Source organism: Felis catus, chromosome C1, assembly GCF_018350175.1.
Source record: "Felis catus isolate Fca126 chromosome C1, F.catus_Fca126_mat1.0, whole genome shotgun sequence".
Classification (NCBI taxonomy): Eukaryota; Metazoa; Chordata; class Mammalia; order Carnivora; family Felidae; genus Felis; species Felis catus.
This window is the reverse complement of record NC_058375.1, coordinates 148,170,028-148,197,889: the sequence shown is the minus strand read 5'-3', so window position 1 is coordinate 148,197,889 and position 27,862 is coordinate 148,170,028. Positions and strand designations below refer to the sequence as shown.

The following is a 27,862-nucleotide window of genomic DNA, read 5'->3' as shown; positions in this document are numbered from 1 at the left end:
AGTCCTAAGGATTTCAATGTCTTCATTTGTCTTTCCTTTCTTTCTTCCTTTAGCTATTTTTTAAGGCCCTAACTATGCAGCTATGTGAAAAGACAGGTGTGTGTGTAAGAGAGAAAGAGAGGGAGTGCCTGGGGAAAAGGAGCTTCAGAAAAATTTCCTTAAGGAAGTAATATCTTACCACAGGAGGCCAGCTTGCCCCTTCTTTACTACACTTATACCTCCCTCCACTAGAACATAAGCTCAGCATGAGCAGGGACTCTCGTCTGGTATGTTTACTGTTACTTCCTCAGTGCCTAGGATGGTACATTCCACTCAGTAGGTGCCCAGTAAATATGTGTGGAACAAACAAATTCCTAGTAAGAAGAACAACTTCTCTTTACTGAATGCTGATTCATGCCTGGCATAGTGCTGCCGCTTTAAAATGTTCAATAAAGTTTATCTATGTAAAGCGAAGTGAAACTTTTAGGAACTGCTGATCAAGCTAGTTTGGAAAGCAAATACAAGGTTTATAGGAGAGCCGGGAGCCCCACTGCATTCTAAACCTTTAGCTTGACGCTGAATTCAATCCAAGGTTTTGTTTCTTAGCCTCCAGAAAGATTCACTGACATTCTTAATATAGGCTTTTAACGACCTGTCTCCTGATTTATTATTTGACAGTACATTTCTAGGTGGTAGAGTTCTGTGACGGTTCTGAATTCTTAAGCTTGGAATTTCAATAAAGATTACAGATTGCGTATGGTTTCCCTGGTACACACTGAAACATGATCTGAGTCTCCGGCAGGCTGATGATCCTGAAGAGTGATCTGCTTCATTTGTAAGTCTTGCGTTACAAGTTCCAGGGTTCCACACGCTCTTATATAGCACTTCTTGACAGAATTTTACGCAGGACTGAGTAAAATATGTAGTTTGCTAGGCTACTAGAGTTTTCTGTAGAACTGGAGTGCCTGGGAATAGCAATGCAAGGGTCAGCCTGAAGGCAAGGCTGTGCTGAGTCTACCTGGGCTTCATTCGTCCAAATGAAGCCCAGAGACATTGAATACGAAACGGCAGCAGACATGGAAGCACCCCTGCGGTAGCTCCAAGACTTCTCATACATGGAAAGGGTAGCGTTTTTCAAAAGGAAGAGAGGTTTAGATAGTTCTTAGCTTCAGGTTTAGTATGAGATAAAACGTGGGACGCCAATACATCAAAGCTTTTGGCTTGGAAACACTAGGTGGCATGCAGTGTCAGGATCGGAGAACTTATCACCATGGAAACCGAAACCCATTAGAGTTCCATGTATGCCTCTTCATTTTTAAAAAACTATTAGGAGCTATTATTTAAATAGGAAAAGAGAAAGAGGCACCCTACAAATCTGTACCTCAGCAATTGTGTCTCCTCACCCAGCACATTTTCTCACAAACCATGTGGCAAACAACTGCGCTCATTTAAACTCTTCAAGAGAAGCTATTTAAAATAATCTTGGGGCTGGGGCGCCTGGGTGGTGCAGTCGGTTAAGCATCCGACTTCAGCCAGGTCACGATCTCGCGGTCCGTGAGTTCGAGCCCCGCATCAGGCTCTGGGCTGATGGCTCGGAGCCTGGAGCCTGTTTCCGATTCTGTGTCTCCCTCTCTCTCTGCCCCTCCCCCATTCATGCTCTGTCTCTGTCTCAAAAATAAATAAACGTTGAAAAAAAAAATTAAAAAAAAAAAATAATCTTGGGGCACTTGGACAGCTCAGTAGGTTGAGCGTCTCTTGATTTCAGCTCAGGTCATGATCCCAGGGTTGTGGGATCTGGCCCCACATCAGGCTCCGAGCTGAGCATGGGGCCTGCTTGGGATTTTATCTCTCTCTCTCCCTGCCCTTCTTCCCCACTTTCTCTAAAAATAAGATAAGTTAAGATAAAATAAATCTTAAATAGAACAAGCACAAATTGTGAGATACAGGATTCTATACTGGTCACCCTAATAAATAAAACTTAACAGAACTAGTATCTCAAAAAATACAAAAACAAAATAAAATTACCCTGAAAGTAGTATAACCATGTACCCTCTCAATGTTAGTACCTGTTTCTTATACTTTGAAATGCAATGCCTCAAACGATAGAATATAGAAAAGGACTTTGAGATGGTTAACTAGAGTACTAAAATACTAAATTCCCGTGTCCCCCAAATCCAATTTGAAGATCTAAATAACTAGGTTTAGAGAACAGGATATAAACTTCATTTTAAAGATTTCATTTTTAAGTAATCTATACACCTAACTTGGGGCTTGAACCCACAACCTTGAGATCAAGAGCTGCATACTCCACCAACTGAGACAGCCAAGCACCCCTATTTTTTATGTTTAAGTAAGTTTTAAGAAGTTGATAGATAAATGAGATTAATCTAATATGAAGTACAAAACAACCAAATTTTAAACTACGAATGAGATCTTCAGTCATTTTTCTATTTCTGTAATGAAGCCCAATGTAATCTATATATGCAAAGACAAAAAGATACTGACATCTTAATCATTAGAAGTTAAATAATTTTCAGTTTTACTATTTACTATTTTGTTGAAAACTTATAATTCACAAATTATATGCACATATATAAATGTATGTATGCATAGATGTTATACCTAAGGTAAGAAGACCCACTTCCTAATTACTGAATAAAGTATTCATATTGTAGTATTGAAATTATTATATTTTTAAGTTTATTAATTTTGAGAGAGAGCGAGCGAGCGCATGTGCGGGGGAGGGGTAGAGAGGAGAGAGAGAATTCCAAGAAGGCTCCATGCTGTCAGCGCAGAGCCTGATCTCACAAACCCAGAGATCATGACCTGAGCTGAAATCAAGAGTCAGAGGCTTAACCAACTGAACCACACAGGCACCCAGGTAAGTCTTGAAATTATTAATTATGCACTATTTGTGCAATCTTACTCTAAAATAAATGTCTTTTTAAAAGTTTATTTTGGGGGGGGGAGGGGGAGTGGGGGAGGGGCAGAGAGACAGACAACAGAATCCCAAGCAGGTTCTGCATTGTCATTGTGGAGCCTGATGCTGGGCTCAAATTCATGAACCGGCTCAATCATGACTTGAGCCGAAGCCAGATGCTTACCCGACGGAGCCACCCAGGTGCGCCTAAAATGAATGTCTTTTAAAAATACATACTAGAGGAATAAAAGAAGACACTAGTCAAATTTACCAGATAAACCACAGAGCCTCACAGGATGGAATCACTTCATGCTCATTGCTATAAACTAAAATTAAATAGTTGGCATGGTGTGATTTAGCACAGTCAGAACATGCAACTGAGACATTTTTATGAGCAAAAATGACACACGGAATGTCAATGCTATTTCTTTAATCTGTGTACTGAAGAATATGTGTTACTTTTTCACAAACATGTTTTGTGGGACATCAGAAATATATTATGGGGCATTTTCAAACCTGAAATTATCATTTTCCATGAAAATACATGTTTAAAAATGTAGAATTTGAACAAGCTTCAAGGTAGAATGAGATAATCTCCCATTTGTGTTTACGACTAGGAGATTATTGGAAACATGGCCCTTCTTGCCTATTACATTTCTTCTGAGTGCTCCAATATCACTAACAAAAAAAAAAAAAAAAAAAAAAAGGCAATTAACTAGAAAAAGTAGAAGGTTGCGGCTAGGAAAAATATTAGTGGGTAAGGGATAATAATGCTGTAGGGCTATGTAAATCTCATGTATTATCCACCCCATTAAGCTTACAGTGAAAGAGAAAATAACAAAGTGTATTATCTTTTCTGTGATGTATGTCCAAAATATACACCAAGTATGCATAAAAAATATGCTCAGGAAACAGGGTAAGGTCTCACTAAAGAACTTAAATTACTGAAATTCCTCTGCTTTGTTAATCTATGTGTCTTACTGTTTAGAGTATATGAAACAGAGGTCTGTGCTAGGTGTAAAATTACCATGGAAACAGGAACCCAGAGATCAGTAAGGAGATTTTTAGTATATACAACCCTGTAACTAGTCTTTCTTAGTCCAGCATACTGTAACTTTGTGCTAGAATCTCCTTGTTTGTGCCTGCTCTGAGTTGCTATGGTGTCTAGAGGTTTGTCCTTACATAAAAGATAGTGTAATATGAGTTTTTGCAGGATTCCTGTGATGGTTAATAGAATGAATGCAGATGATTTTTTGACGGCTAAGGGAATGGAGTATCTCACTTTTTTTTCTAACTCTGGACTGTGAATTGAAGTTAGCCTTCATATTCAGAGTGGCAACACTTTATGAAAAATATGAATAGAAAATTTTGTCTTATGGGGACTCAACTTCCTACTTGGCCATGGTACTGTGGCTTCCTGTAGGGCTACAGGCTCAGAAAGGAGTCTATCCACAGAGCTGTAGAAATAGTCCAGTGCCTTCTATGGCTAAGAAGTAAAGCTCTAGGCCAAATTCTGGAAGAGAACATCGATGATGGCCTTGAATAGACTTCTCTTCAGTAACTTCTTTGATGTACATGAGTCACTTCTACAGCAGGTAACCCAATTATTGGGGGAAATGACATCATTGGGGAATACTGTTGCACAGTAAAAATGTAAATAGGGCAATGGAAACATGAATCATAAAAACATTCTTTGGTCTATAGAAGACATAGATAGATGTTGACTGATATTTTAAGAATATTATAGATACCCAGAGTTTGTTGACTCAAATATAAATTACTGTGTGTGTGTGTACCCACATATGATACCCTTTAAAAGTTGGGCTTTAATGGAAGTAAAAAACTTATGAGAACAGGCAGAAGATCATGTTTACAGAAACTATTTCTAGTCTGGTTCTTGAGTGTGTCTAGGTTTCTGGGTCTTATGCATGCTTATATTATCTTTTAAACATTAAGACAAAGACTCCAAAAATTTTACTTATCTAGAAAATGTTGAGTGAAAAGTCTTGGAAAGCAGAAACCATTAATGAAGTATCTTCCAGTTCACTTTACACTTTGCTCTAAACATCAATTAATCTGTCTTGAAAGCCACTGTAAAAGCTCATCTGTCTAGATTCAATTTCATGGTTTAAGCAAACTTTGTATCTACATAAGCTGGTATAAAGCACTTTCTTCAATTTCTATAATGACACATCTGTAAAGTATTTTATAGTTTTATATGTCACCAGAGAGATCTTTTGTTCATAATATTGTAAAATTCCTGAATTCCGTTCAGGAATACAAAATGATTAAAAGTATTTTTTAGAAAAAAAAAAGGAATTTTTGCAAATAGTCATATTAAAATGAGTATTTATCAAGTATTTTTTTGTCTAGGCATGAATTAAAATACAGGTGTCATACTTACCATAAAGAATTTATATCTGTAAGAGGAAAACTAGAAAAACAAGGAGTTTAGAAATGTAAGAATGAAAAGAAATAGATCACACATGTCAAACTTCCAACACTGAGTTTACAGGTAGGTACTCATGAAAGGCCGTGGGCCTCTTGCTTCCTATAGAGAAAGCTGAAAAAAGAAAAGGATTTGCGGTAATGTCTATGAAAAGTAAGTGCTCAAAATCATTCAAATATTTTTCCAAGGACACACTTTATTCCTTAGGGAAAAAGTGTTACCAAATATAAAAGTGGATATATTTGATAGTCGGAGATATAAGATAGATTCCCTCTGTTAAAAAAAAAAATTCTTTAAAAAGACCCAGACAAATCTGTAAAGGAGGATATTCACTACCATAAGAAATGAATGGGTCTTCTGAAACTAGGTTTTTCAATAATTTTCTATTGGGTTATCTTTTTTGGTAAAGATTATCAAGATAAACCTAAATGCAGACTAACTTTCTGGCATAAGAATGAAATGTGGAGTTACAGATGATAGCCTGCCTCCTTGATATTTCCCAAAGCAATGACTGTTCACTGAGGAAGTATGGCTCTGTGTGTTGCAGAGATGGTAACAGAAAAGGAGCTTTTAAACTTGATAATTTCTGTTTTATTTTAGGTAGTTAACAGAATATTTCTTCACATATCATTAAGAGCATGAGAACACTTAAATACTTATTTAATACATTTATATTAAACATGAACGGTTAGAGGCTAGAACTGGATACGAGATTTTCATACAGTCCTAAATCACTGTATTTAAGTCTTTGAGGGATGTATGTAATCCACCCCCATATATTATGTGTAAATGGTGTAGGAATGGTCAGATACATTATTTGCTAAAGTAAAATGCAAATACTCTTATTTGCTGGTTGCCACACATCCATGAACCATGTCCAGTACTTTTACTGTACCTTTCCTGCAGATCACTTTACCATAGGCATTTTCAACAGAAACATTTTCGCTGTTTAATTGACCATAAGGCAATCTTGCCATAAAAGATAAAAAAATAAAATAAAAATAACTGGCTGACAATTTGGTTTCTTTTCTCCAGTGATGCACTACTCCTATTTTTATATTACATAAATCGTAGCCCTCATAATGGTTTGTACCGTGGCGCAGAGGTTTGCACCCACATTTCCCACAGAACTTTGGAACATCTGTCAAAAGACATGTGACAATATGCTAAGAACAAACAAACAAGGCTTATCACAGCACAACACAAAGTTCAGTTTCAAATATGCATCCTAGCATTTGAAATCTGATGCCTCTCTTAATAAAGAAATTTTAGTGAAAAAAGAAAAAGTGTGATGCCAAACAAGGAGACACATCAACAAGCAAAAAAAACAAACAAACAAACAAACAAACAAAAAAAAACGTGTTTAATACTATCAACAAAATACTTTGAAGACAAATGCTTAGGTACAACCCACAAAATAAAGTCAGTATTGCCATGATTCTACCTTCCACATTTTGAATGTATTCAAATATTTTGTGTTTTGTAGTAGTCTTTTACATTTTGCTATTCATTTTTCATGTTTCATTATGTCCTTTGAGTGAAATGTCCCTCTTTTGTTTTTCGTGATTTTATCTTTACAGTGCAACTGGCTTATGGCTAGTTACGCTGTGAAAGTGCCTGTGGCCGAGATATGTACAATGATATTACTTACAATCCACACAAACACAGTGATAAATGTAGAGTTCTAAACTAGCAGAAAGGCTGAGGTCCAGCATGTTACAGAAAATTTTGCTTAAGTTAGGACTCATTTAACAAAATCCCAACTATGTGGAAATACATGTTAAATAGCATCATCCACTGGCCGAGAAACTCTCTCATCTACCTCAGAGTGGTTTCATTTGTGTCACAGCTAACCTTGGGAGTATGACCAACAGTTGGCTGGCTTTAACATGTGCCACTTTGATGTACTACTTTAACCCACAGTATGCTGAACCCTTTGCTTAAAGAATTTGTATTCAAGTATTCTAAAATTTAAGTTTTCAAACTTTCATAAAAGTAGAGATCAACAAACCACCTCCCCAATTTAAGTTACAACATTATGCCATACTTTTTATGCTCCATTTATCTTTCTTTTCTACTATTATAGAATTTTAAAACAGATCCCTCACATCAGATCATTTCAACTCTAAATACTTCCATATGTAGCTCTGTAAAATAAGGACTTTGCAAAACTACATTTATTCCACCATATAATGAGTTCACAGTCAAATTTTCCTGATGTCTCAAAAATTTCTTTCTTCAGTTGGCTTGTACTAGTCAGGCTGAAATAAGATTTACTGATGGCATTGGACTATGATTGCTACTTAAGTACCTTAAATCTAAAAAGAGGCTCTCATACCCTCATTTTCATGTTCTTGGCTTACTGAGGGAACCATAGCAACTCATAGGATGCTCCACATTCCGAGCTTGTGTGCAGGTTTCTCATGGTGGCATTAAAACATCCTCTAACCTCAGTGTGTCTTGTAAACAGAAAGTTAGAGCTAGCAGCTTTCAGGTCAAAATTTTGTGGTTAGAATACTTTATGGATGGTGCTGTATACTTTACATCTTGTCATACTGTAACGCTTAGAGTTGCTAAGGTCAGCCAATTCAAGTGATGGCAGCCCCATCTTTCCATATTTTCAAGTTCATCATCAACCTGTCTCCTAGTGCAATGGTTTCCAATGTTGGCTGCACACTGCAATCACCTGGGATGGGGTAGGTGCAGAGTTTAGAAACTATCACTGACTGAGTCCCATGCCCAGAGATTCCAATTCAAGCTGTGGTCTGAATATTAGAGATTTAAAATATTAAATATTTAAGATATTAGGAGTTTAAAAACGCCCAAGATGATTCTAATGTGCAGCCAGGATCAAAATACAGTGGTTTTTGCATACACTGACAATCTCTGCTTGAACCATTTCATTAGAGCATGCAAACTGGTGATTTTTCTAATTTTATTGTTCTTTCTACATTTATCAGCAGGAATTCCTTTGGCGTATTTAAATACCTTAAGATAGCTATTAATGGCCAGGATTATTTGGTTATCCTAAAAATAATCTGTACAGGATAGTAGGATAAACTTTTAATTCTTCTCTTTAATTACCAGTAATTAAATTAATTTACTTTTGAGTAAGGCAGTGATTCTCACACTGCACTGTGTGATCATCAGGGCATATTCAAAAAGTTGATGCCTGCTTCGGGCCCCAGACTTCAACAGCTCTGCAGGCAATTTTAATGTACAACAAAGTTGGAAACCTCTGGAGGTGTTAGTACCCGAATTACCTCCAATGGTGATAAACAAAAGTTTGTTGTTTGCTTGTTCTAGTAGTGGTTGTTGCATTTCTGTTGACAGAAAAATGTATGTGATCGTTTTGAGCCAGATATGAAAATAAAAGAAAGAAGAGCTGACAGGAAACATGACAATTTTATTAAATTCCAAGATCAGGTTGATCTCCAACTTCCATAAGAACTAATCAAATGATAGAAAGGTCAGTGGTTTGCTGGTCTCCGCACAATGTTCTGATTTAATGAATATTTAAGAATTATTTAAGTGATTTTACTGTTAAATCTGTCTATAAAGCTTATGATATAGGGCATTTGGAAACAAATGGCTTTTTAAAGCCTAATAACTCACTAAAATTTTATATATTCATGAAAATTTACGCTCCTAGACTCTGGCAACATAGCAAGCATGGATAGGCATAGCAGTTGGTATAGGTAGGAATATTTGTAGGGACCCCCTCAGACTCTGACAGCACGAAGGTTGTTTTGAAGTAAAGACATTTGAAATTCAACAAATGTAGAAACAAGCCTTCTTGGAGCATCCCTTATTTTACTAAAAGCAGAAACTTCTGGGAGTGAGGCTGCCATGGGTCCCTTCTGGGGGAGATTCATGGCATGAAAAAAAAGTGGGAGGACCACTTGTACCTGCATAAACAAACATTATTGCAAAATTTCTTAGATCCCCATTGTTCCCCTAGGAACCTATTTGTTTTTCCCCCAGAAGCCTTTTCTGCCCACTTCCTCTCCCCCATTAAGCTAGGTAGATAACCCCTAGTGTAGCCATTTAGGTAAACTACTTTCGTGAACTCCTATGTGTATCTGAATACTTTGGGATTATTTTTCTATTAATTTAACTATTGTCAGTTAAATTCACTGGCTCCCTCAGTCACTTAACCTAAGAAGGCAGAGGAAAAGCCTCACTCTTCCCACATATTGTTAAGCATTTTTGGTGGGCAGTTTGACAATATGTGCCCCCAAAGCCCCCGTATACACACTTGCCCAGGCAGTCCCACTTAAAAAAATGTAAGGGGCAAAGATACTCAGATGTGCAGAGAAACCTTTTACCATTGTTCGTCAAAGTAAAAAACTGGAAAAAAAAATTTACTAATAAGGGATTGTTTACATAAATTTTCTAAATTATGGGTATTTAACCATTAAAAAAGAAGTGTGTCTTTATATACTGATAACAGAAACACATGCTTGGTTTTCACTATGCCGTTAAGGAAAAAACCTACATTATAGAACACTGTATAATATATCCTCACTGAATTAAAAACAAAACAAAGCCAAAGGTGTGTGTGTGTGTGCGCGCGTGTGAGTAGGTATCTACAGAGGTGTGTGGGGCAATGGCCATTGTATAGAAAGATGTGGGAATGAAGGAAATTTTACCTTTACTCCAAGTTCTTCAAGACTTACTTTTTGTAAAATATAGAAGGCCTTTTGTAATAAAACATTAACAAGTTAAGAGAACCTTTTTGTGGTGATCCGGAAGCTATAGTGTTGTAGCGGTGGTAAGAAGAATATCATGACTATGTAGCTAAAAAGGCCTGAAAAAATAAGGGAGGGAAAACTTGGCTGGTTTTAACAGAAAGTCGTATTCCTCCTGTTATTTACAAGACAAACAGGAAGGAATGAATCTATGATGAAATTTTGTCATTTGTACAATTTATAGCCATAATAAATCATAACATCCAAAATCCTCAATGAAATAATAGTCCTTTATACATGATTGCTAATCTAATATTCTATTTATGAACATGTATAATATAACTTCCTATTCTATCTCCTTTATAAATCCGGCACATTTCTACTGAGGCATAAAGTGTTCCCATTTAAGTTTGTGTCCTATCTCATGATGTGCTGATGCTTTTTTGTATTGTAAATTACTTGCTCCAGATGGAGGAAAAAAAAGAAATAAATTGACTTAGGGCTAGTCTCACATTTATCTCTTGTCTTCAGTATTTATGTTTTTTTTTTTTTTTTTTTTTTTTTTTTTTTTTAACCCACCGCAGTGGGAAGAAAGTCGTATCTATACATTTTAGGAACAAAATTTAAATATGTAAACAAAATACAAAACCCAACGCCTATAAAGTCTTAAAATTAGTAGTATACATTAACTATTAATGTCAGTATGTACCACACAATAATGATTTAATGGACAGTATGTTAAAATTATGGCACTTAAATACATACTCCACAATAAATGGATGTGGCACTGTGAAGTTAAATTACCCTATCAGTTTAAAATTTGTTTTACCACCATCTTTTTCATTTCATCCTTTCACATTTTATTGTCAAATATCCACTATTTCAACTGAATGAAATCATTAATATTTTCTCTCTTACTCATTACTTATTACAATAGACCCACCCAAGTCTCTCTACCCCTTAATGCCTTCTGGGTCAACCAGAAATTTCCCTTACTTTTACTCTCCTGTGTCCTTTGCTAACTCGTTGCTTTAGGAAAAACTCTAATCTTGTGGCTTCTTTATTTTCTTTGAAGTAGTAATTCCCAATCAGTTATTTAACATTCATTAATATCTGCTCTTGAGACTATTTCTTGAGCACTTTCTTCTAGTGAAAGGGAGCCAGATTCCTTGGCCGGTGGGCACAGACAGGTGCACTCAGGTTCAGAAGGGGGCCCCTTCTCATCTGCAGGGAAGGGGAGGGTGGGGGGCTGCCGGAAGAAGGCTAGGATTCTCAGGCTGATGCCATGCTGCTCCCCTCCCCTCATTTTACACATAAGTACTAAAACTGGAAACTGCCTAGACTCTAGTATTTTTTTCCTGGAACAGAAAAACTGTGAAATTGTGACTTGTGGCACAATCCACTTTACAGGATGTGGCTGGAGGATTTAAGTAACAGCCAATGAACACTTTGACAAAAGGACTCAATTTATGGCTTCAACAGCTTCTTTCTGGTGGGCAACACAAACTATGTATCTTTTGTGTGTGTGTGTGTGAAAAAGAGAGAGAGAGAGAGAGAGAGAGAGAGAGAGAATTGGTGTGCTTTTTCTTAAAAGAGAAGCCCAAGGGTTCCACCTCCTTTCTTTTCTTTAAAGACTATTTTGCATAATATTTTCCATCAAGAAGAATTATAATCACATGTGCATATATTTGTATTCTCACTTTCCTCCGGCTTTTACCTATTATTCTATTATATATGTTTGATTATGGTGTTTATTTTCTATCTTATTGTATGTGTTCTTAAAAGCTACCTCAAATTTTGGCAGAACATAAGAGATTGTACAAATGCATCAAATCTTAAGAGAGGTGAAGATGTGAACAATGGAAAAATGGAACACTAATAAAAGAGAAAACAGAAAGGAACATTAAGACAACATTTCCTCCTCACTGCTCTTTAGTGGAACATACATAAAAAAACAAAAAACACAAGGTTATAAGAAATGCAAGGCTATAAGGAAAAGACAGAGCCAAAACAAAATGATAAACTCTCTTCATAAAAGACAAAAGGATGCGCATTTTATGTTTATAGAGTAGATATGTAACACTGGTAAGCTAGAAAATATGGAATAATGAAGAGAGGGGAACAGAAAAGCAAGATAACAATAAAGCATAAATACTTCAAAACAACTTTATTACTTCCGGGGAAGCTTCTCCTTAAGACTCCTTCCCAACCAGCCTGAGAAAACTGTAGAGGGGATGTTGCTTCCTTGTGTTTTGGGAAGTAATCTCTTTGAGCCCCAAACTTAAAAAGCTTTGGCTCTTTACTTTCATACAGCCTACTATCCCTCATACAAAAATCAACCAAACGGCTGTCAGACCAAAGGACCAACCAACCCGAGCAAACAAACAGGGATTCTGCTGAACTGAATCATAAAGAAATGGAAATCTTTTCAGCCTAGGGCATCCTGAGCTCTTCCTTAGAAAATGACTCTGCAGTAAGTCAGCTATTTAAAAACAAAATTCAGCAGCTGGTCTCAGGTTCTGGCATTTCAACAGAATGTGTAACATCCTGAAAACACCAGAGTAGGCAGGGATCTCTCCCAGGTAGTGATCAAACCATTGCCCTGTTAACAATTCACCTCACTGCTAAAAGGCAAAATTTTAAGTTCCAAGCTTTTCAATTCAAGTTTGTAATATGTATATAAAGGTAGAGCAACTGTCTGCAACACAATGTTCAAAATATTGAAGAAAAATGAGGAACAATAAGAGACTTTTTTTTTTTTTAATTTTTTTTTCAACGTTTTTTATTTTATTCTTGGGACAGAGAGAGACAGAGCATGAACGGGCAAGGGGCAGAGAGAGAGGGAGACACAGAATCGGAAACAGGCTCCAGGCTCTGAGCCATCAGCCCAGAGCCCGACGCGGGGCTCGAACTCCCGGACCGCGAGATCGTGACCTGGCTGAAGTCGGACGCTTAACCGACTGCGCCACCCAGGCGCCCCAAGAGACTTTTAATCCTAAATCTTTTCATGTAATCCTTTCTTATTTAGGAAACCAAGAAAATTGAACAAAGATGTTACTTTTGTCAAGATCTAGTCAAAGACAAAGACTACCCCTATCTATCTATCTATCTATCTATCTATCTATCTATCTATCTATCTATCTATTAAATTTTAAGCCACCCCTGCCCTTATTCTGGTCAGGACTACCAAATTCTAAAAATGAGAGGATTTTTATACTACATTTAGTATTTCTGCATGCAATGTGGTAAAGAGAAGATAAGAGTTAAACTTAACAGAAAAAGCAGCAAAACTGACATTTTATGCCATTATTTACTTGCAATCAAACTTCTAAAGATATCACTACTTAGAAAAAGAAACATGAAACAAATCAGATTTTACTCCTTTATGCATACAATCAAATTTCAGTTTTCTACCCTTATCTTTGTAGCTTATTGCCATGGTTACAACTTAAATGTCATAACTGTGGCTGAAACGTACGCAAATTTAAGAAAGCACACAAGTAACGTTATTATAGTTAAAATAATAGAAAGTGGAGTAAATAGCAGTTGTGATTGTAGTGTGTGAAGATTAATACACTCCTTCTCCCCCCAAAAGAAAAAAACAAGGTCAGTAAATGTAACTAACACCTGCCAGATCTGAATAGGAGTTTGGTATGAGTATACTCTGACAAAAGTAAGGGATGAAGCATAGTTATTAGGTGTGAATTACAAATGTAGCTGTGGTGAAGACAGATGAATTATTGGAGTTGTATTTCCCTAACGTTAAAGTATTTGGGGAGGAACTCAGACAACACACACACACACACACACACACACACACACACACACACACACACACATCTATATTTAACTCATTAGTAAATCGTGAAGATGGTGGTCGAATGATGCTGAGTAAATGTACTAGAGGGGAGGGAGGTAGAAAGGACAGCAAGACCCCAAATATTTCATTCTGTTATGTGTCTTCCTAATCAAAGCTCATTCTCTATGTAAATCAACACAGTTGTACACTGCCTGGCTGGCTTTTGGTAGTTAGAAACCACCGAACTGCCTTTTCCGGCTCAGCTCAGCCGGGGCAGAATGGTGTGTGTCAGGAGTGGAACTGTACTAAGAAGATCCAGGATGTTCTCCGGCTCTGCTCTAGGCAGCATTTCTGGCTTGGCTTTATCTCCTTCCTGGTTCCAGCTAATGCTGGAAATCTCCCCCTGCCCTACTTCTCACCACTGCTCCAGTTTGGAAACAAAACCACCTAATCCATTGTCCCCTCAGTCCTAGAAACAGTGGCAGCTTTGGTTATGATCAGTCTCATGGGCGTTTGAGTATGCTGTTTAATTTTCCCAAACCTTCCAATGAGCCCTTGAACTATAAACCTTCCTGAATCAAATCCCTCATATGGAACTAGCTGCCATGGGCTCGGTTTTCCTGACTTGACTCTGACTAATATAGTTATCATCCTTGGTCTACAAAAAGCTCGTGCCTGTCAAACACTCGCACTGCAACAAAAAAGGGCAATATATAAGAGATTTTAATAAAACGATGATGCCAATGAGGAAGTATAAGAGGTTCGACCTCACATTCCTAAAGGGAGGGAAAAATAATATAATCTTTTCAGGCAAACAAGTTGGTTACACATATCAAGAGGCTTAAAAATGTTCATATACTCTAATATTTTTTCTTTAAAAGTCTAGCCTACGATAAATCAAAAGTACAGATATAATTTTATGTACAGGGATGTTTCCCACAATGTTATGTATAATTGTAAAAAAAATTAGAAACAACCTTAATGTCCAGAAATAGAGGTATCAGTAAATATGGCATATATCTGTCGTTCCCCTTTATAGCCCCCCCTCCTCCAATTTCAAGTGGATAGCATTACATACCTCCACTAGACCTGAAGCACTTAAGAGGACAAGGATATTTGTTTTAAAGATTGACAGCTATGTGCTAGACAACTGTTTTAAGGCTCTCAAGAAATATTTCTGGAATAAATTAATTATGTACTGTTAAAGATAAACTTACAGAAGAATTTTATATGAAATGGCAAATTTTTGCCACAAACAAGTACGAAACGCACTACTGTGTGCTTAGTATTTTTCTTTACATTTTTCAAATCACTTTTTAATAGTTTATAGAGCTGCTATTTCTCCTGAAGAATATTTAAATCAGGCAACTTTTTTGCTCAAAGGATTTTCAGTGACTCTCCATGACCTGTGGGAGAGTTAAAAGTCACCAGTATTTACAAATCTCTATATTTTGACCCAATGTGGCTATCTAGACTTTGCACACTTTACCATCTCTCAAACCAGTTTTAAATGTTCATACGCGACATTTGTTGTCTCTTTTGCTGCCTAGTGACAAAGTGCTCTCTGCAGTAGGCTGTCCATTTACAACAATGTCTCCCACACAATATACATTTGGCATCTAACCACATACTATTTCATGGTATGGTTTTCCTTATATTAAGCTACTGTTTGTGAGTCTTATTGTTAAGTAGCTTTTCATATGTCTTTGCCTAATCTATGGCTTGAGTAAACAATTCATGGGAATTGGGAATAGCTTCTTATAAAACAGTGGTGTGCCTTGTATGCACTATAAATAACCCTGGAATCCTAATACCAGGTTTTGGTAAACTCAGATATCAGACATTTAGTGATCTGAGTTTTATTCAAGATCAAAATCTGTCTAAAAACTGTCAAAGTATTTAGATAACAAGGCCTATTCTAGTATTTATATATTGATAACATTGTCCTTTATGTTATAAGTTCCAAGGAAGATGCAGAAACATGTACGTGTTGCACCAATCACTGTGTGACCAACAATGTGTATAGGACTGGGTCCGTGATGTAGGTGCTCAACATTTAATGAATGAACACTGAATATGAAGTCATCAAATATTTATGAAGATGGCAGATACTCTCCTTAATGTAATTCATCCTTTCTACGAAGTGAATTTGGAGTGAAAAGAAAGATAAGGAAATTATATTAGAAGCTTCTGGATTCTATTAGAAGCTACCATATAGTCTACATCTAGATACATAAAGGATATGAATGTTTTAGGTAACTCTTGAGTGCGGGAAACACTGCGAAAGGAAAAATCTTGATTTATATAAATGATCAGTCAACTTTCCCAGATTATGCAGGAACTTTTGTGAGGGCATCCCTGTACTTTCTTATGACAGAAAAGAAAATATTCAGATGATATGTGACGATATTAAAAATGTCCAGTGGTGATAACATTGATATGCTGATGTCCAGTGCTTTAACTTTCTTTATAGCTGATATCTTTAAATCTACTCAACAATGTTCAAACGAATCAAGCAAATTAAGAACTATTTGAAAGTGAAGGAGCTCAGGAGTGTCACTACAAGAGGCAGTAAACTGAGAAAGCAAGCTATATGAATGCTCTTTTTGTGTGTGCAAAACATAAGAAATATTTTTTTTATGATAAAAACTCATACCTGTTGATCTCCAAGGAAATGACTTCTCAGTTGAGCTAGAGAAAAAAGGGAAAAAATGAAATATTTACTTCCTTTGTCATAACATTTAACTGTGGACCTATTTTGCACATAAACATCTAATTTTCACATTTCATTACATAAAAGTATAAAAATCTCAAACAAAATTTAAAGCCACTCTTTTAACTAAGTTAATTTTAGACATATTTAAGCTTCCATATCAATTTGGGACGAAACTAGTTCTACTTGGAAATTAAGGCAAATTATAAAGTGATATAAGATTCTTCTTGGATAAGACAAATAAAATAGCACAACTATGCATGATATTCATGGTACTTATGTATTATGTTGCTTTCTGTGATATGAAAGCTATATATACGTTAAAAAGAACATATATGTTATATACAAAGCACTTATTATACATGTATACATTGACTACAACACATTAAAAAGGACCCAAAACACTGTTAAAAACTTCATTCCAATTCCTGTTAAAAGCCCCAGAAACTAAAAATAAATACATACACACATGCACACATACAAACATAAATGTCTAGAAACTATAATCGACACAAAATTTATTGGTTAGTTTGAGCTGGATGTTAACCTTATATAAGGTTTTAGGGGCACCTGAGTGGCTCAGTGAGTGACGCCTCTAACTTCGGTTCAGGTCATGATCTCATGGTTCCTGGGTTTGAGCCCCATGTTGGGCTCTGTGCTGACAGCTCGGAGCCTAGAGCCTGTTTTGGATGCTTGTCTCTCTGCCCCTGCCCCTCCCCTGCTTGTGCCCTCTGTCTCTCTCTCTCTCAAAACTAAACATTAAACAAATTTAAAAAAATATATAGGGTTTTAAAAATCAGAATATTTTAGCTATACATGTCTCTTAGTTTATAGAGTACCAATTTAATACATTTCTTCATAAAAACATACCTGTGCCTCCCCACCCCCCCCCCCCCCCCCACTTGCCAAATACAGCGAAGCATGGTGCTAAGGGGACAGTGAAGTAGAACACAGGAAAAGAGGCTGGATTATGAAGCATTTATTAAACTCTTGATGAAGCACTTTACATATATTATCTCCTTTTTATTGTCCACAACAACCTTCTGAAAAGATACATCATTATCCTTATTTTACAGGTAAAGAAACTGGTCAAAATCTTATGCTAGAAACCAGAATTGGCTGGGATTCAAACCCAGGATGGTCTGATTCCAAAGTCAGGGCTTTTCACTAGTGTATACAGCAGAACGGCTTGCGATCTCATTTTTCCATTAAACACGTAAACACACACACACACACACACACACACACACACACACACACACACACACAATATGCCTAGAAAGAAAGAAGTCTGGAAAAATAAAAACCCAAGTGTTAGCAGTTATTTCTGTGGGGTACAATTAAAATGTCTTTTTTTTTTTCCTTCTTAAACATTTGTACTTTTTTGAAATCAGGAAAAATGCACATATTGACTTATTTTTAGGGTGTTTATTAAATTTAAGGAAAAGGTGTGTGACTTTGGACTTAAGGAAACACTATAAAATACAGGACGTGGAACAGAAGGGAGCAGTGTTTTTAGTGCTATAGTTCTCAGATTTAAAGTTCTTGTCAACCCCCTGTTATTTCTCCAATTCATAAAGTGGTTAATGAAACTCTAGATTTAATAAGAACTCCCTGAACTTCAACTTTGTGTGTGATTTGCCTTTACTTTGGTCAGAGCCCTAGCAGTTTACATTCTGGGACCTTAAACTAGCAGCAAGCAGGGGAGGGGCATGCCCCCAGTGAATGCATATCTCTATTACTCTGTTGATGTTCCTTTATCTGCTGCACTCCTACCTGATTTCAGAAGGGACTGATGGGACAGGAAAAGATGAACATTTGGTCAGATACGAGTTAGGGCACATTTGTCTTCTTGCTCCTGAGGGAAGGTTATTACATTCTGTGACTCCAAAAGTGGTTCCCTACACTGAGTTTCAACTTCTCTTAAATCTGTTTTTATTTCACTCTATCATCTAAATTAGTTTTCTAAATACTGAGGTTGATATTACCCAACTGTGTTCCTTTCAAAATGTTCATACTTTTGCCAATATTAAAATATGTGATAAATTAAAAACTGCCATCTAGAATTGTTTAACGTACCTCAAGTTTCTTGGGAATAATATCATGAAAATTATTATCTTCTGAGTATGAAACTTACATAAACTTTAATGAAATACTTTCACAAGATTTTTTATTCTTATAATTATAGATAACAGAATATAATTCAGGTTGATTTCTCAAATTGGGCAAGGGTTGTGGCTATTTTGCTCATCTTTTTAATGTCAAGTGCCTGTCATACTATCTCACACATAGCAGATGCTTAATATATGTTGTTACAACAGATTGGGTAGAATATCAAGTTCTTAACTGTCCTGACTGATCAGGTATATATAAGTGATCAAGCAGGCAACTTATTCTCGTCCATTCTAGGTAGAAAATTGCAGTAGCCTCGGTTAGGTAAACAGCTTTTTTACTGCTGAAAAGGCCTTTGATCATCAAAATACAATAAGCCATTCCTAGGTGAAGTGAAGGCAACAGGAAGTCTCAGTTAATATTTTTCTCTATTTTAGGTAAAAGATAAAAATCATTAGGAAAATAAATATTAGGATCAAAAACAAGCAAAAATTTCCATGGTATTTTTTTTGAAGACCTGTGTGTTCAGCCAAATTACTTCACACTAATCTTACAATTCTGTTATAACTGGTCACTGCATGTTATTCAGAATGGTCAATTTTCTCTTGAATCATTCACTTTAAATGATTCTCAAATCGTTCAATACTCTGGGATTCGGGGATCAGACAATAAGTATGTGCAATTTTGAAATGCTATTTTAAGTCACTGAACATAACCTGCTTTTCTCAGAACAATTAGAGGTGGCCCCCATGTTAGACATGTAGGCTTCTTCTCTCTTCTTCCCTTCCTCTCTCCAACCATCTAATCCTAGAAACACTTGCCCAACTTGTACTGTCTACAACGTGTCTATAGGCACTGTGCCCACAAATGATTCCATCCTACTCCCTTTCTTATCCTAAGATTCCAAGTGACTCGTGTCCTAGGGAGCTTCCGCTGGAATGTAAAACACATTTTAAAATACAAGAACTGAATCATCCAGGTTAACTTTGTTTCAGTGGAAAGATGCATTCACAATTTCTAATAGCTTAATTATCAACAACCTTCTAGAATGAAATTCTTAAGTCTGAGACTGTGGAGTCACACAGTGAACAATTAGAAGTTCATTAGCAAATTACTAAATCAAGGCTGTTCGTTTTAATGTGGACAATATTAGTTTTGTTTTAAAGCAGACACCATGCCTTCCTCGTAATGTTATAAAAATATATGTAGTAAATCATTGTAAAATTAAATGTTTTATTTTTCATTTCACAGACATAAATGGATGCAAAAATATCTTTGCTAGGGGCGCCTGGGTGGCTCGGTCGGTTAAGCGTCCGACTTCGGCTCAGGTCATGATCTCGCGGTCTGTGAGTTCGAGCCCTGCGTCAGGCTCTGTGCTGACTGCTCAGAGCCTGGAGCCTGTTTCGGATTCTGTGTCTCCCTTTCTCTCTGCCCCTCCCCTGTTCATGCTCTGTCTCTGTCTCAAAAATAAAAAATAAACGTTAAAAAAAAATTAAAAAAAAATATCTTTGCTAGATGTGTATGGTTGCACAATGTCTTCAAAACCCCTAATCATTACCACCTAGTCACTCAAAGTGAAGAGCATGGAATCATTTTATTGTTTTCCACCCACTAGTGTGCAACCTCCATGAGGGCAGGAAAGTCTGCCTTATTCACAGATGTACTTCCAGAAACTAAGATAGTCCCGGGCACACAGCAGCCACTTAAAACATACACCTTTTGAATTCATCCCTGCTACCACAGACACAGTTCGGGCCTTCATCCTCTCAGTGTATTGTGGCTGGATCATCCTTCCAGGCTCTCCTCCACACTGCCACTGCATTGATTTTTCAAACCCTCGGGTATCTGACATCACTCTCGTGATGCTAATGCATAACAGACCCACAGAGGAAACAGCTCAAACATCTTGGTATGCTCCAGACGGCCCTCCACCACCCAGGTCCTTCTAGTCTGCCCTTTTCCACACAAACCTACATTCCAGGCACTTCTAATTACTTGCAGTTCCCCCACATACCGTGCTGCTTCATGCTTCCAGTGCAATTTTGGGGATAGAATGTGCGGAAACACAGTCTGGAAGCTCTTTCAGAATTACACAAATTCTAGAGTGGCCAATGCAGGTAACCTGTTACAACATATATGTTATACACCCATGAAATTGAATACGCTAATAAACTTTACTCCATATCACTTAATAACAGAAATTTTTTTGAAAAATAGTATACTTAAGTCTGCACCCAATTTCCTTCCAATTCTCCTATTTCTGATGTGGGCTAGCCTGTGTTAATGGACACCAGTAGGTAAACAGTAGTGGAGGGGGCAGTAGAGAATTTGATGGAGCCACATAGAGTAATGTTAGCATGTCATTTCTCTCTTTCTCTCCTAGGTCTAGATGGGGTTCTTTCCATTAGTAGTAGTGTAGGCTACTATCATTACTCACTGAATTGAATAGAACCCCAGAGTCATTTTTCTGTTGAAAAGAAAGTCAGGCCTCAGCCTGAGACTAGAACGTGGTCAAACTGCAAAACTTACTGCTTTGTTTTATGGAAAACAAATTCTCTGTATTAACAGTGAAGGCAACCAACAATAAGACAAAAAGGTAACTTCCTGAATGGAAGGAGAGGTCTGCAAATGATGTATCTGATAAGGGATTAATATGCAAAATAAAGAGAAAACTTACACAACTCAACACCAAAAAAAAAAAAAAAAAAAACCAAACAAAAACAAAAACAAAAACAAAACCCATATAAGCTGATTAAAATGGGCACAGAACTCAAATAGACATTTTTCCAAAGAAGACATCCAGATGGCCAACAGATATGTGAAAAGATGTTCAACATCACCATCAAAATAAAACCTTATATCTGCCAGAATGGCTAGAATGAAAAGAAAAAAAAAAAGATAAATAACAAGTGTTAGGGAAGATGTGGAGAAGTAACCCTCATGCACTACTGGTAGGAATGTAAATTGGTACAGCAATTATGAAAAACAGGATGGAGGTTCCTCAAAAAATTAACAGAACCACTATATGACTCGGTAATTCCTCTCCTGGGTACTTAACCCAAAGAAAATAAAAACACTAATTTGAAAACATATATATTCCCCTATGTTTATTGCAGCATTATTTACAGTAGTTAGTTATGGAAGCAGCCCAAATGACCATCGAGAGATAAAGAAAATATGGAGTATAAATACACAAAGGAATATTATTCAGCTATAAAAAAAAAAAGAGAGCTTGCCATGTGTGACAACATGGATGAACCTAGAAGTATTATGCTAAGTGAAGAGAGTCTGAGAAAGACAAATACCATATGATTTCACTTATATATGGAATCTAAAAAAACAAAACAAAGAAACAAAAAGCAGAAACAGACTATAAATATGGAAAACAAACTGATGGTCGCCAGAGGGGAGGAGGGTGGAGGATAGGCAAAGTGGGAGAAGGGGAATAGAAAAAAAATCACCTTAAGAAATTTTACACACACACACGTACATATGTGTATATATAGAACCCTCATTAATAGTTTAATAGTTTGAGTATAGTCAATACGAAGGTAAATTTCACTTGTATTAATGGAGAGGAATCACTGTAATGAATTACTTTTGCTTATAAGAGTATGGGTGTGTGCCACTGTCTAGACTATGTACTCTTTACAGCATTCTCCCTGATGATCACCAATTATCCTTCAAGAATTAATAATAACAAAAAGAATTCAATGAAATTTGATCACATCCTCCTTTAAGTGAACAATGTGCCCAGTAACCTATCTCAATTTTAGGTCTTTTTGTATGATTTTAATTGTAGTAGTTGTTTACCTGCTTCAACTACCAAACTATGACCATCTTCTTGAGGGTAAAGTTTGTGTTTTAATTCTGTCTGTATCAACTAGCTAGCATTGAGTAGATAGCTGATCTTAATCTTAGCTCTTTGGATTCTTTTTTTCAAGGCTAATTCTATGTGATTTTAGAAATTCTTTTATTAATTTTTTAAATGTTTATTTTTGAGAGAGAGAGAGAGAGAGAGAGAGAGAGAGAGAGACAGACAGACAGAGAGAGAAGCAGAGAGGGAGGCACAGAATCCGAAGCAGGCTCCAGGCTCTGAGCTGTCAGCCTGATGTGGGGTTTGAACTCATGAACCATGAGATCATGACCTGAGCCAAAGTCGGATCCTTAATCGGCTGAGTCACCCAGGTGCCTCAGAAATTATTTCAATTATTCTATGAAGGGATCAGAATTCCCCCACCTTGATTTGGCTCTATTATAGTAAAGATGTTTATTGTATATATAACATGAATCCAATTAATAAATATCTGATTATCTACTTGAGTGCCAGACATCATTAGAAGCTTCATTTGCAAAGTCCTTGTCTTCCAATGCTGGACTGTCTTATAATTACTCATTATGGTACTTTTGTGACACCTCCAGTGGATCACATGCCCAAAGGCAAGAAGGTGTCAAGAGACTTTGGAAAGGCTGTTCTTAAAGACAGAAACCTTTAAGAGAGGACTCTGATGGGCCCAGTAGTGTTTGAAGGAAGAAGCATTCACCTATCTATAACAACCCAAAGTGTGAAACATTTGTCTTTTGCAACAAAAAAACAAGATCTAGCTCTCCTTCTACTCACCTAGCAAGAGAAGGTAAATTAGTATTGGGACCACTCAGGTGGAAACCGGAACATGAAGGCTCCAGTGGGAGAGAGATATAGCAATATGAAATGTATTGCCAAATTCTAGAGTTCACTTCAATTCCCATGGATCAAAAATTGTAAAGGGCTAGTAATCAGCCAGTTTGGGAGACCACCAACATAATATTCTACATGTCCAAATAAAACATTTCTCCCTTTTGTATTATGACACTGTCTTCAAATGGTTATTTAAATCATCCCAATTTGGTAGCATTATATCATCTATTTATTTCACTATTACAACATATTCTTCCACAATGTCTTTAAAATGATTCTTAGGTGATCTTCCTTTACTGAACAGAGGTAATTAACAGATGAACACACATTAATCATATGTTCATTGACTATTTTTACTATTAGTTTTACTACTTTGAGTTCTGAGTATAAGTTCTGAGTCTCATACAAAAGTTCTGTATTTCTTCTGTACATGTAAACTCCTAAATTCAAAAATTATCACGTTTACAGATGACATCTCAGTTGCTTAAATAAATTCCAAACTATCTTTCTCTAACAATTCATTATTGTCTTATTTTGAATTTATGATGCGCTTATTTTAAAAATCAACTTTCAACTTTTCACTTGTTATTGGTGAATATCCCAATATTATATTGGGTTATATATCCCAAACTGGCTTTATTATTCTACTAATTGGTGTTATTCTATTAGCAAGTATGTAGGTTTCCTGGATTCTAAATCCATTGTGAAAACTTCTGGTGACTATTAGTTTGTTATAATTTCCTTTATAATCCGTTGCTCTAATATTTATGTCTAATGTTAATTGATTCCGAGGTCCATTTCTGGATTAAAAAGAAAACAGCGGAGGGGTGGAGGGCACCTAGGTGGCCCAGCCGGTTGGGTGATCAACTCTTGATTTTGGCTCAGGTCATGATCTCAGGGCTTGTGAATTCAAGCCCTGCATTAAGCTTGCTGCTGTCAGCATAGAACCCACTCAGATCTTCTGTCCCCTCCTCTGTGTCCCTTAATGCTTGTGCTCGCTTTCAAAAATAAGTAAATCTCTAAAAAAAAAAAAAAAAAGAAAAGAAAAGAAAAGAAAAAAGAGGGGTGCCTGCATGGCTCTGTTGACTGAGTGTCCGACTCTTGTTTCAGCTCAGATCACAATCCCAGGGTCGTGGGATCAGGCCCCATGTCAGGCCTGTGGAGCCTGCTTAAGATTCTCTCTCTTTCTCCCTCTCTCCCTTGGCCCCTGTCTCCACTTGCTCTCCTCTAAAAATAAAAATAAAAATAACATAACATAACATAACATAACATAATATAACATAAAATAAAAAGGAAAGTGGTTTATTTGGGTTTTCATTTTCTGGCAATGGATTCATATTGCAATTACTTAGCACCTTGTTATCCTTTAGGCATTACAAATTGCTTTTTAATGAAATGCATCATAATCTTCTTAGATATGGACTCTGGGCTCCACAGTTCCCAGGTCACTTCAATTTCCTAATATGTCCCTAGGATTTTCTACCCCAGAAATCTGGCAAAATAACTACTAATGATTCTTAAGTTTTAGTCTCTACTTGGGAGTATTACAAGATAAATTTAAAACAAACTTCCTTAACTGAGTAACCGTTCTGGTAAACGTAACTTTCTGTATCTTCATTAATTATAATAGTCAATTATGATATGGAGATAATACCATAACATACTTTAAGGTTTTTTTTTTTATTTCTATTTAGTATTGCTTTGACTTCCCTTTTAATTTAGTACATTTAAAATTTAGCCGTGTTTCTCTTAACACATTTATAAAGTCTACTAGTTCCTTGTGAGTTCTTAGCTAGGTACATAGCTTATTCTGTCCTTTAGCTTAATCTTGAGTGCTCTTGAATGTTTGAGAATGCTACTTCTTAAATATAATGTCTGTGGAAGTCCCAAGTCTTAAAAACATTTACCATGTAAGCAGGTCAAATTTCTCTTCACCCTCAGCAAGAATACCCTTGAGCTTATTTTATGCTCATAATTAGCAGGGGGGGAAGTGGGGTCTAGAAAACTCAGAGGGAATCAAGACCTCTCTAATGCTATAAGCCAGCTTCTGGTGTTCCAAGAGCTCATACCACCTACCAACAGGGAACTGTTAGGCTGGAACTAGTTTCATTTGTCCTATGTTTGGGAAACAAGGACATCACTTGTCACTTTTAGATAGATAATAATTAACTAGGAAATAGATCCTTTACATTAAAAAAAGACTTAATCTCTGCCCTACCACCAGAACAACTAGAGCAGTTAGACAAAATTAAACCATATATTAAGATTATTCTGCCTAAGATAGGTGTGGATAGCTCTTCATTCTTCCACCAGGCTATATCAAGAAGTCAAAGATAGGAAGGCCAATATGTAGAACAGACAATGAAGGTGAATGCTTTACCTGGCTGAAGCAGAGGTGGGGAGCTGGAAGGCAAATAGCTAGCCCTATCAACGACACTGTTTTTAAGGGGCTCTGAGGACCCTAGTTTGAAAAGTCACTAGCCCATACACAATAAGGTTATCTTAGCAATAACACCCAGAAAGCAATCCTTCTTAGCATCTAACTACATTTTTAAGAGCCTCGTCCAATTTTTTTGTCTATTCATAATCAATCTCAACAAAAACAAAAACTCTTCCTCTAAATTTATGATTTTTCCAGGACTCAGGTTCCTTTCTGTGTTTTTATCATGGTATCAGACCCTGCACAATTCTCTATTGGATGGAGACCGATTTCCTTCTTCCTAAGAAAGGACCACATGATCAGCAGCCAGGAAAAAGGAAACCATGATAACATGCTCATTATGGTAGTTTATTAATGTTTTTGTGTCTTATGGCTCTGAGTTGACCCTGAAATGGTATATGCTTATAATCTGGGCTAAGCAAGGCATAACATATGAGAAAGAGCAAAGGATCTCTTTTCATAATTGTTTATATGATCTGAAGCTGATATTGAGGTTAGAGAAAGGAAAGAGCACTTGCATGAAAAATGATGTCCTTCTCGTAGGATGCAGTTGTTCCTGACCCATCAGAACCAGGACACAAGCCCTGAGTCACCTTTCACTAGTGTGGATGGATTTGGGCTGATCCATCTGCAATCTACACCAAGTCACCTGGAGAGCCAACAGAAGGCGCAAACAGGAAGGCTGTAGAAGAGAAGGACTGATACTTCAAGGAATCTGGGAAAGATCTAAGACTTACAGTCTGAACCATACATTTCCTCTCAGTGACACTTTACCTGAAAAAACTGGTCACGCTCTCAAAATGTGCTTTACAATTTTAGTCTTTAAAAAATCATGAGTAATAGGGACAACAAAGTCTTGGTTTTCATTGGCTGTTAGCAAGTTTAAAGTAAAATGTATAACCAGCCACTGTGGTGAACATTTGTGGTCTCATTACTGGCTCTATTAGTGTTCACCCTTGTTTTAATTCTTCATTCCACTTCTCCCCATGCTACTCTACAATAGCAATAGTTTTAGACTCCTATAACGGCTATATAAAATGAATTCTAGGAAGACGTAAGATATAAATAAGTAACACTCTGACCAGTCTCCTAAGGAGAAAATTATATATTTAATGCAGAGCAAAAACAGTAAAGGAACAGATAATACTAGCCCTTTTAACAATTCAAGTAACTTTCATAGGGACTGGAGGTAAACACATTTTAGAAGATGTTAAATATTCTTTGACAAAAGCATTTGTGTTAGTGCTTTGAATCTATGAATAAAAGATCCAAAAGACCATATGGGAAGGGGAAGATCAAAAAGGATGTAGTACTAGACAAAAATGAGACAAACAGTTCCCTCTGGTATCCCCATAAATTATATAGGAAACATGATTTCTGGTTAAGTCCATCCCACAACAGGTGTTCCAACCAGTAAAAGTAGAAATCAGAATAGAAGCGTTTTCTAACATTTCAGTTGACCTTTGAAAGAATGAAAGCAACTGAAAATAGTAAAATGGCTAAACACAATACCAGACTCTCTTTCCTAAGTATTGTGCCATGACTTAGGGTGCTATTTAGGCAAAGGTTTAGCCTTAGAATAGATGGGTACTGCAAATTTTTTGTGTCCATGGTCTAAAAACTGCTATTGTCTCCCTCACTTCTGTTCTTTCCAAAACCTTCCAAAGGTGAAAAAAACAGAAATGAGAAACAGTTTTAAAGATGGAAAATAAAAAAAAGAGAAAGAACACACAAAAAACACACTCTTTTTAGAAATGTATAAAACAATTTAAATCTTATATTTGAAAAAAAAAAGCTACACTGGTAGGGAGCAGGAGAAGGGTCCTGTTTTTCTACTTGCTCTGCATGAGATTGAGCAGCGTTAACACAGAAAGAACTAAGCTGTGGAGATGTGTAGTAAGATATACTGGCTGGCATCCAAATTCCGTAAAACTCATCATTATAAATAGCTTTGTTTATGATGCATACAATTTCATTTTTTACTTTAGGCTTTAAAATGTTTTGAAAAGCCAATATAAAAGTTTACTTAAAAGGAATTTTAAAGTATAAAAACCTAAATTTTTTATTAAGCATGTACTCCC

At 36.5% G+C, this 27,862-nt stretch overlaps 1 protein-coding gene and 1 long non-coding RNA gene across 14 annotated transcripts in view; one reads left to right on the top strand and one right to left on the bottom strand.

The window, feature by feature from the left end:
- PKP4 (plakophilin 4) overlaps nucleotides 1-27,862 on the bottom strand; it is a 238,618-nt gene that overhangs the window by 59,636 nt on the left and 151,120 nt on the right. For 12 of the 13 annotated variants that reach the window (XM_023259341.2, XM_023259342.2, XM_023259346.2 and 9 more), the window contains one exon: nucleotides 16,495-16,529. The exons of the other annotated variant lie outside the window; for it this stretch is intronic. In XM_023259341.2, the coding sequence (XP_023115109.2) occupies nucleotides 16,495-16,529 (35 nt within the window). The remainder of the gene's footprint in view (nucleotides 1-16,494; nucleotides 16,530-27,862) is intronic. 13 annotated transcript variants of the gene reach the window in all.
- Nucleotides 381-26,686, top strand: LOC123379159. The gene is made up of 2 exons (XR_006583242.1): nucleotides 381-814; nucleotides 26,325-26,686. It is a non-coding gene; the product is annotated as an uncharacterized LOC123379159 (long non-coding RNA).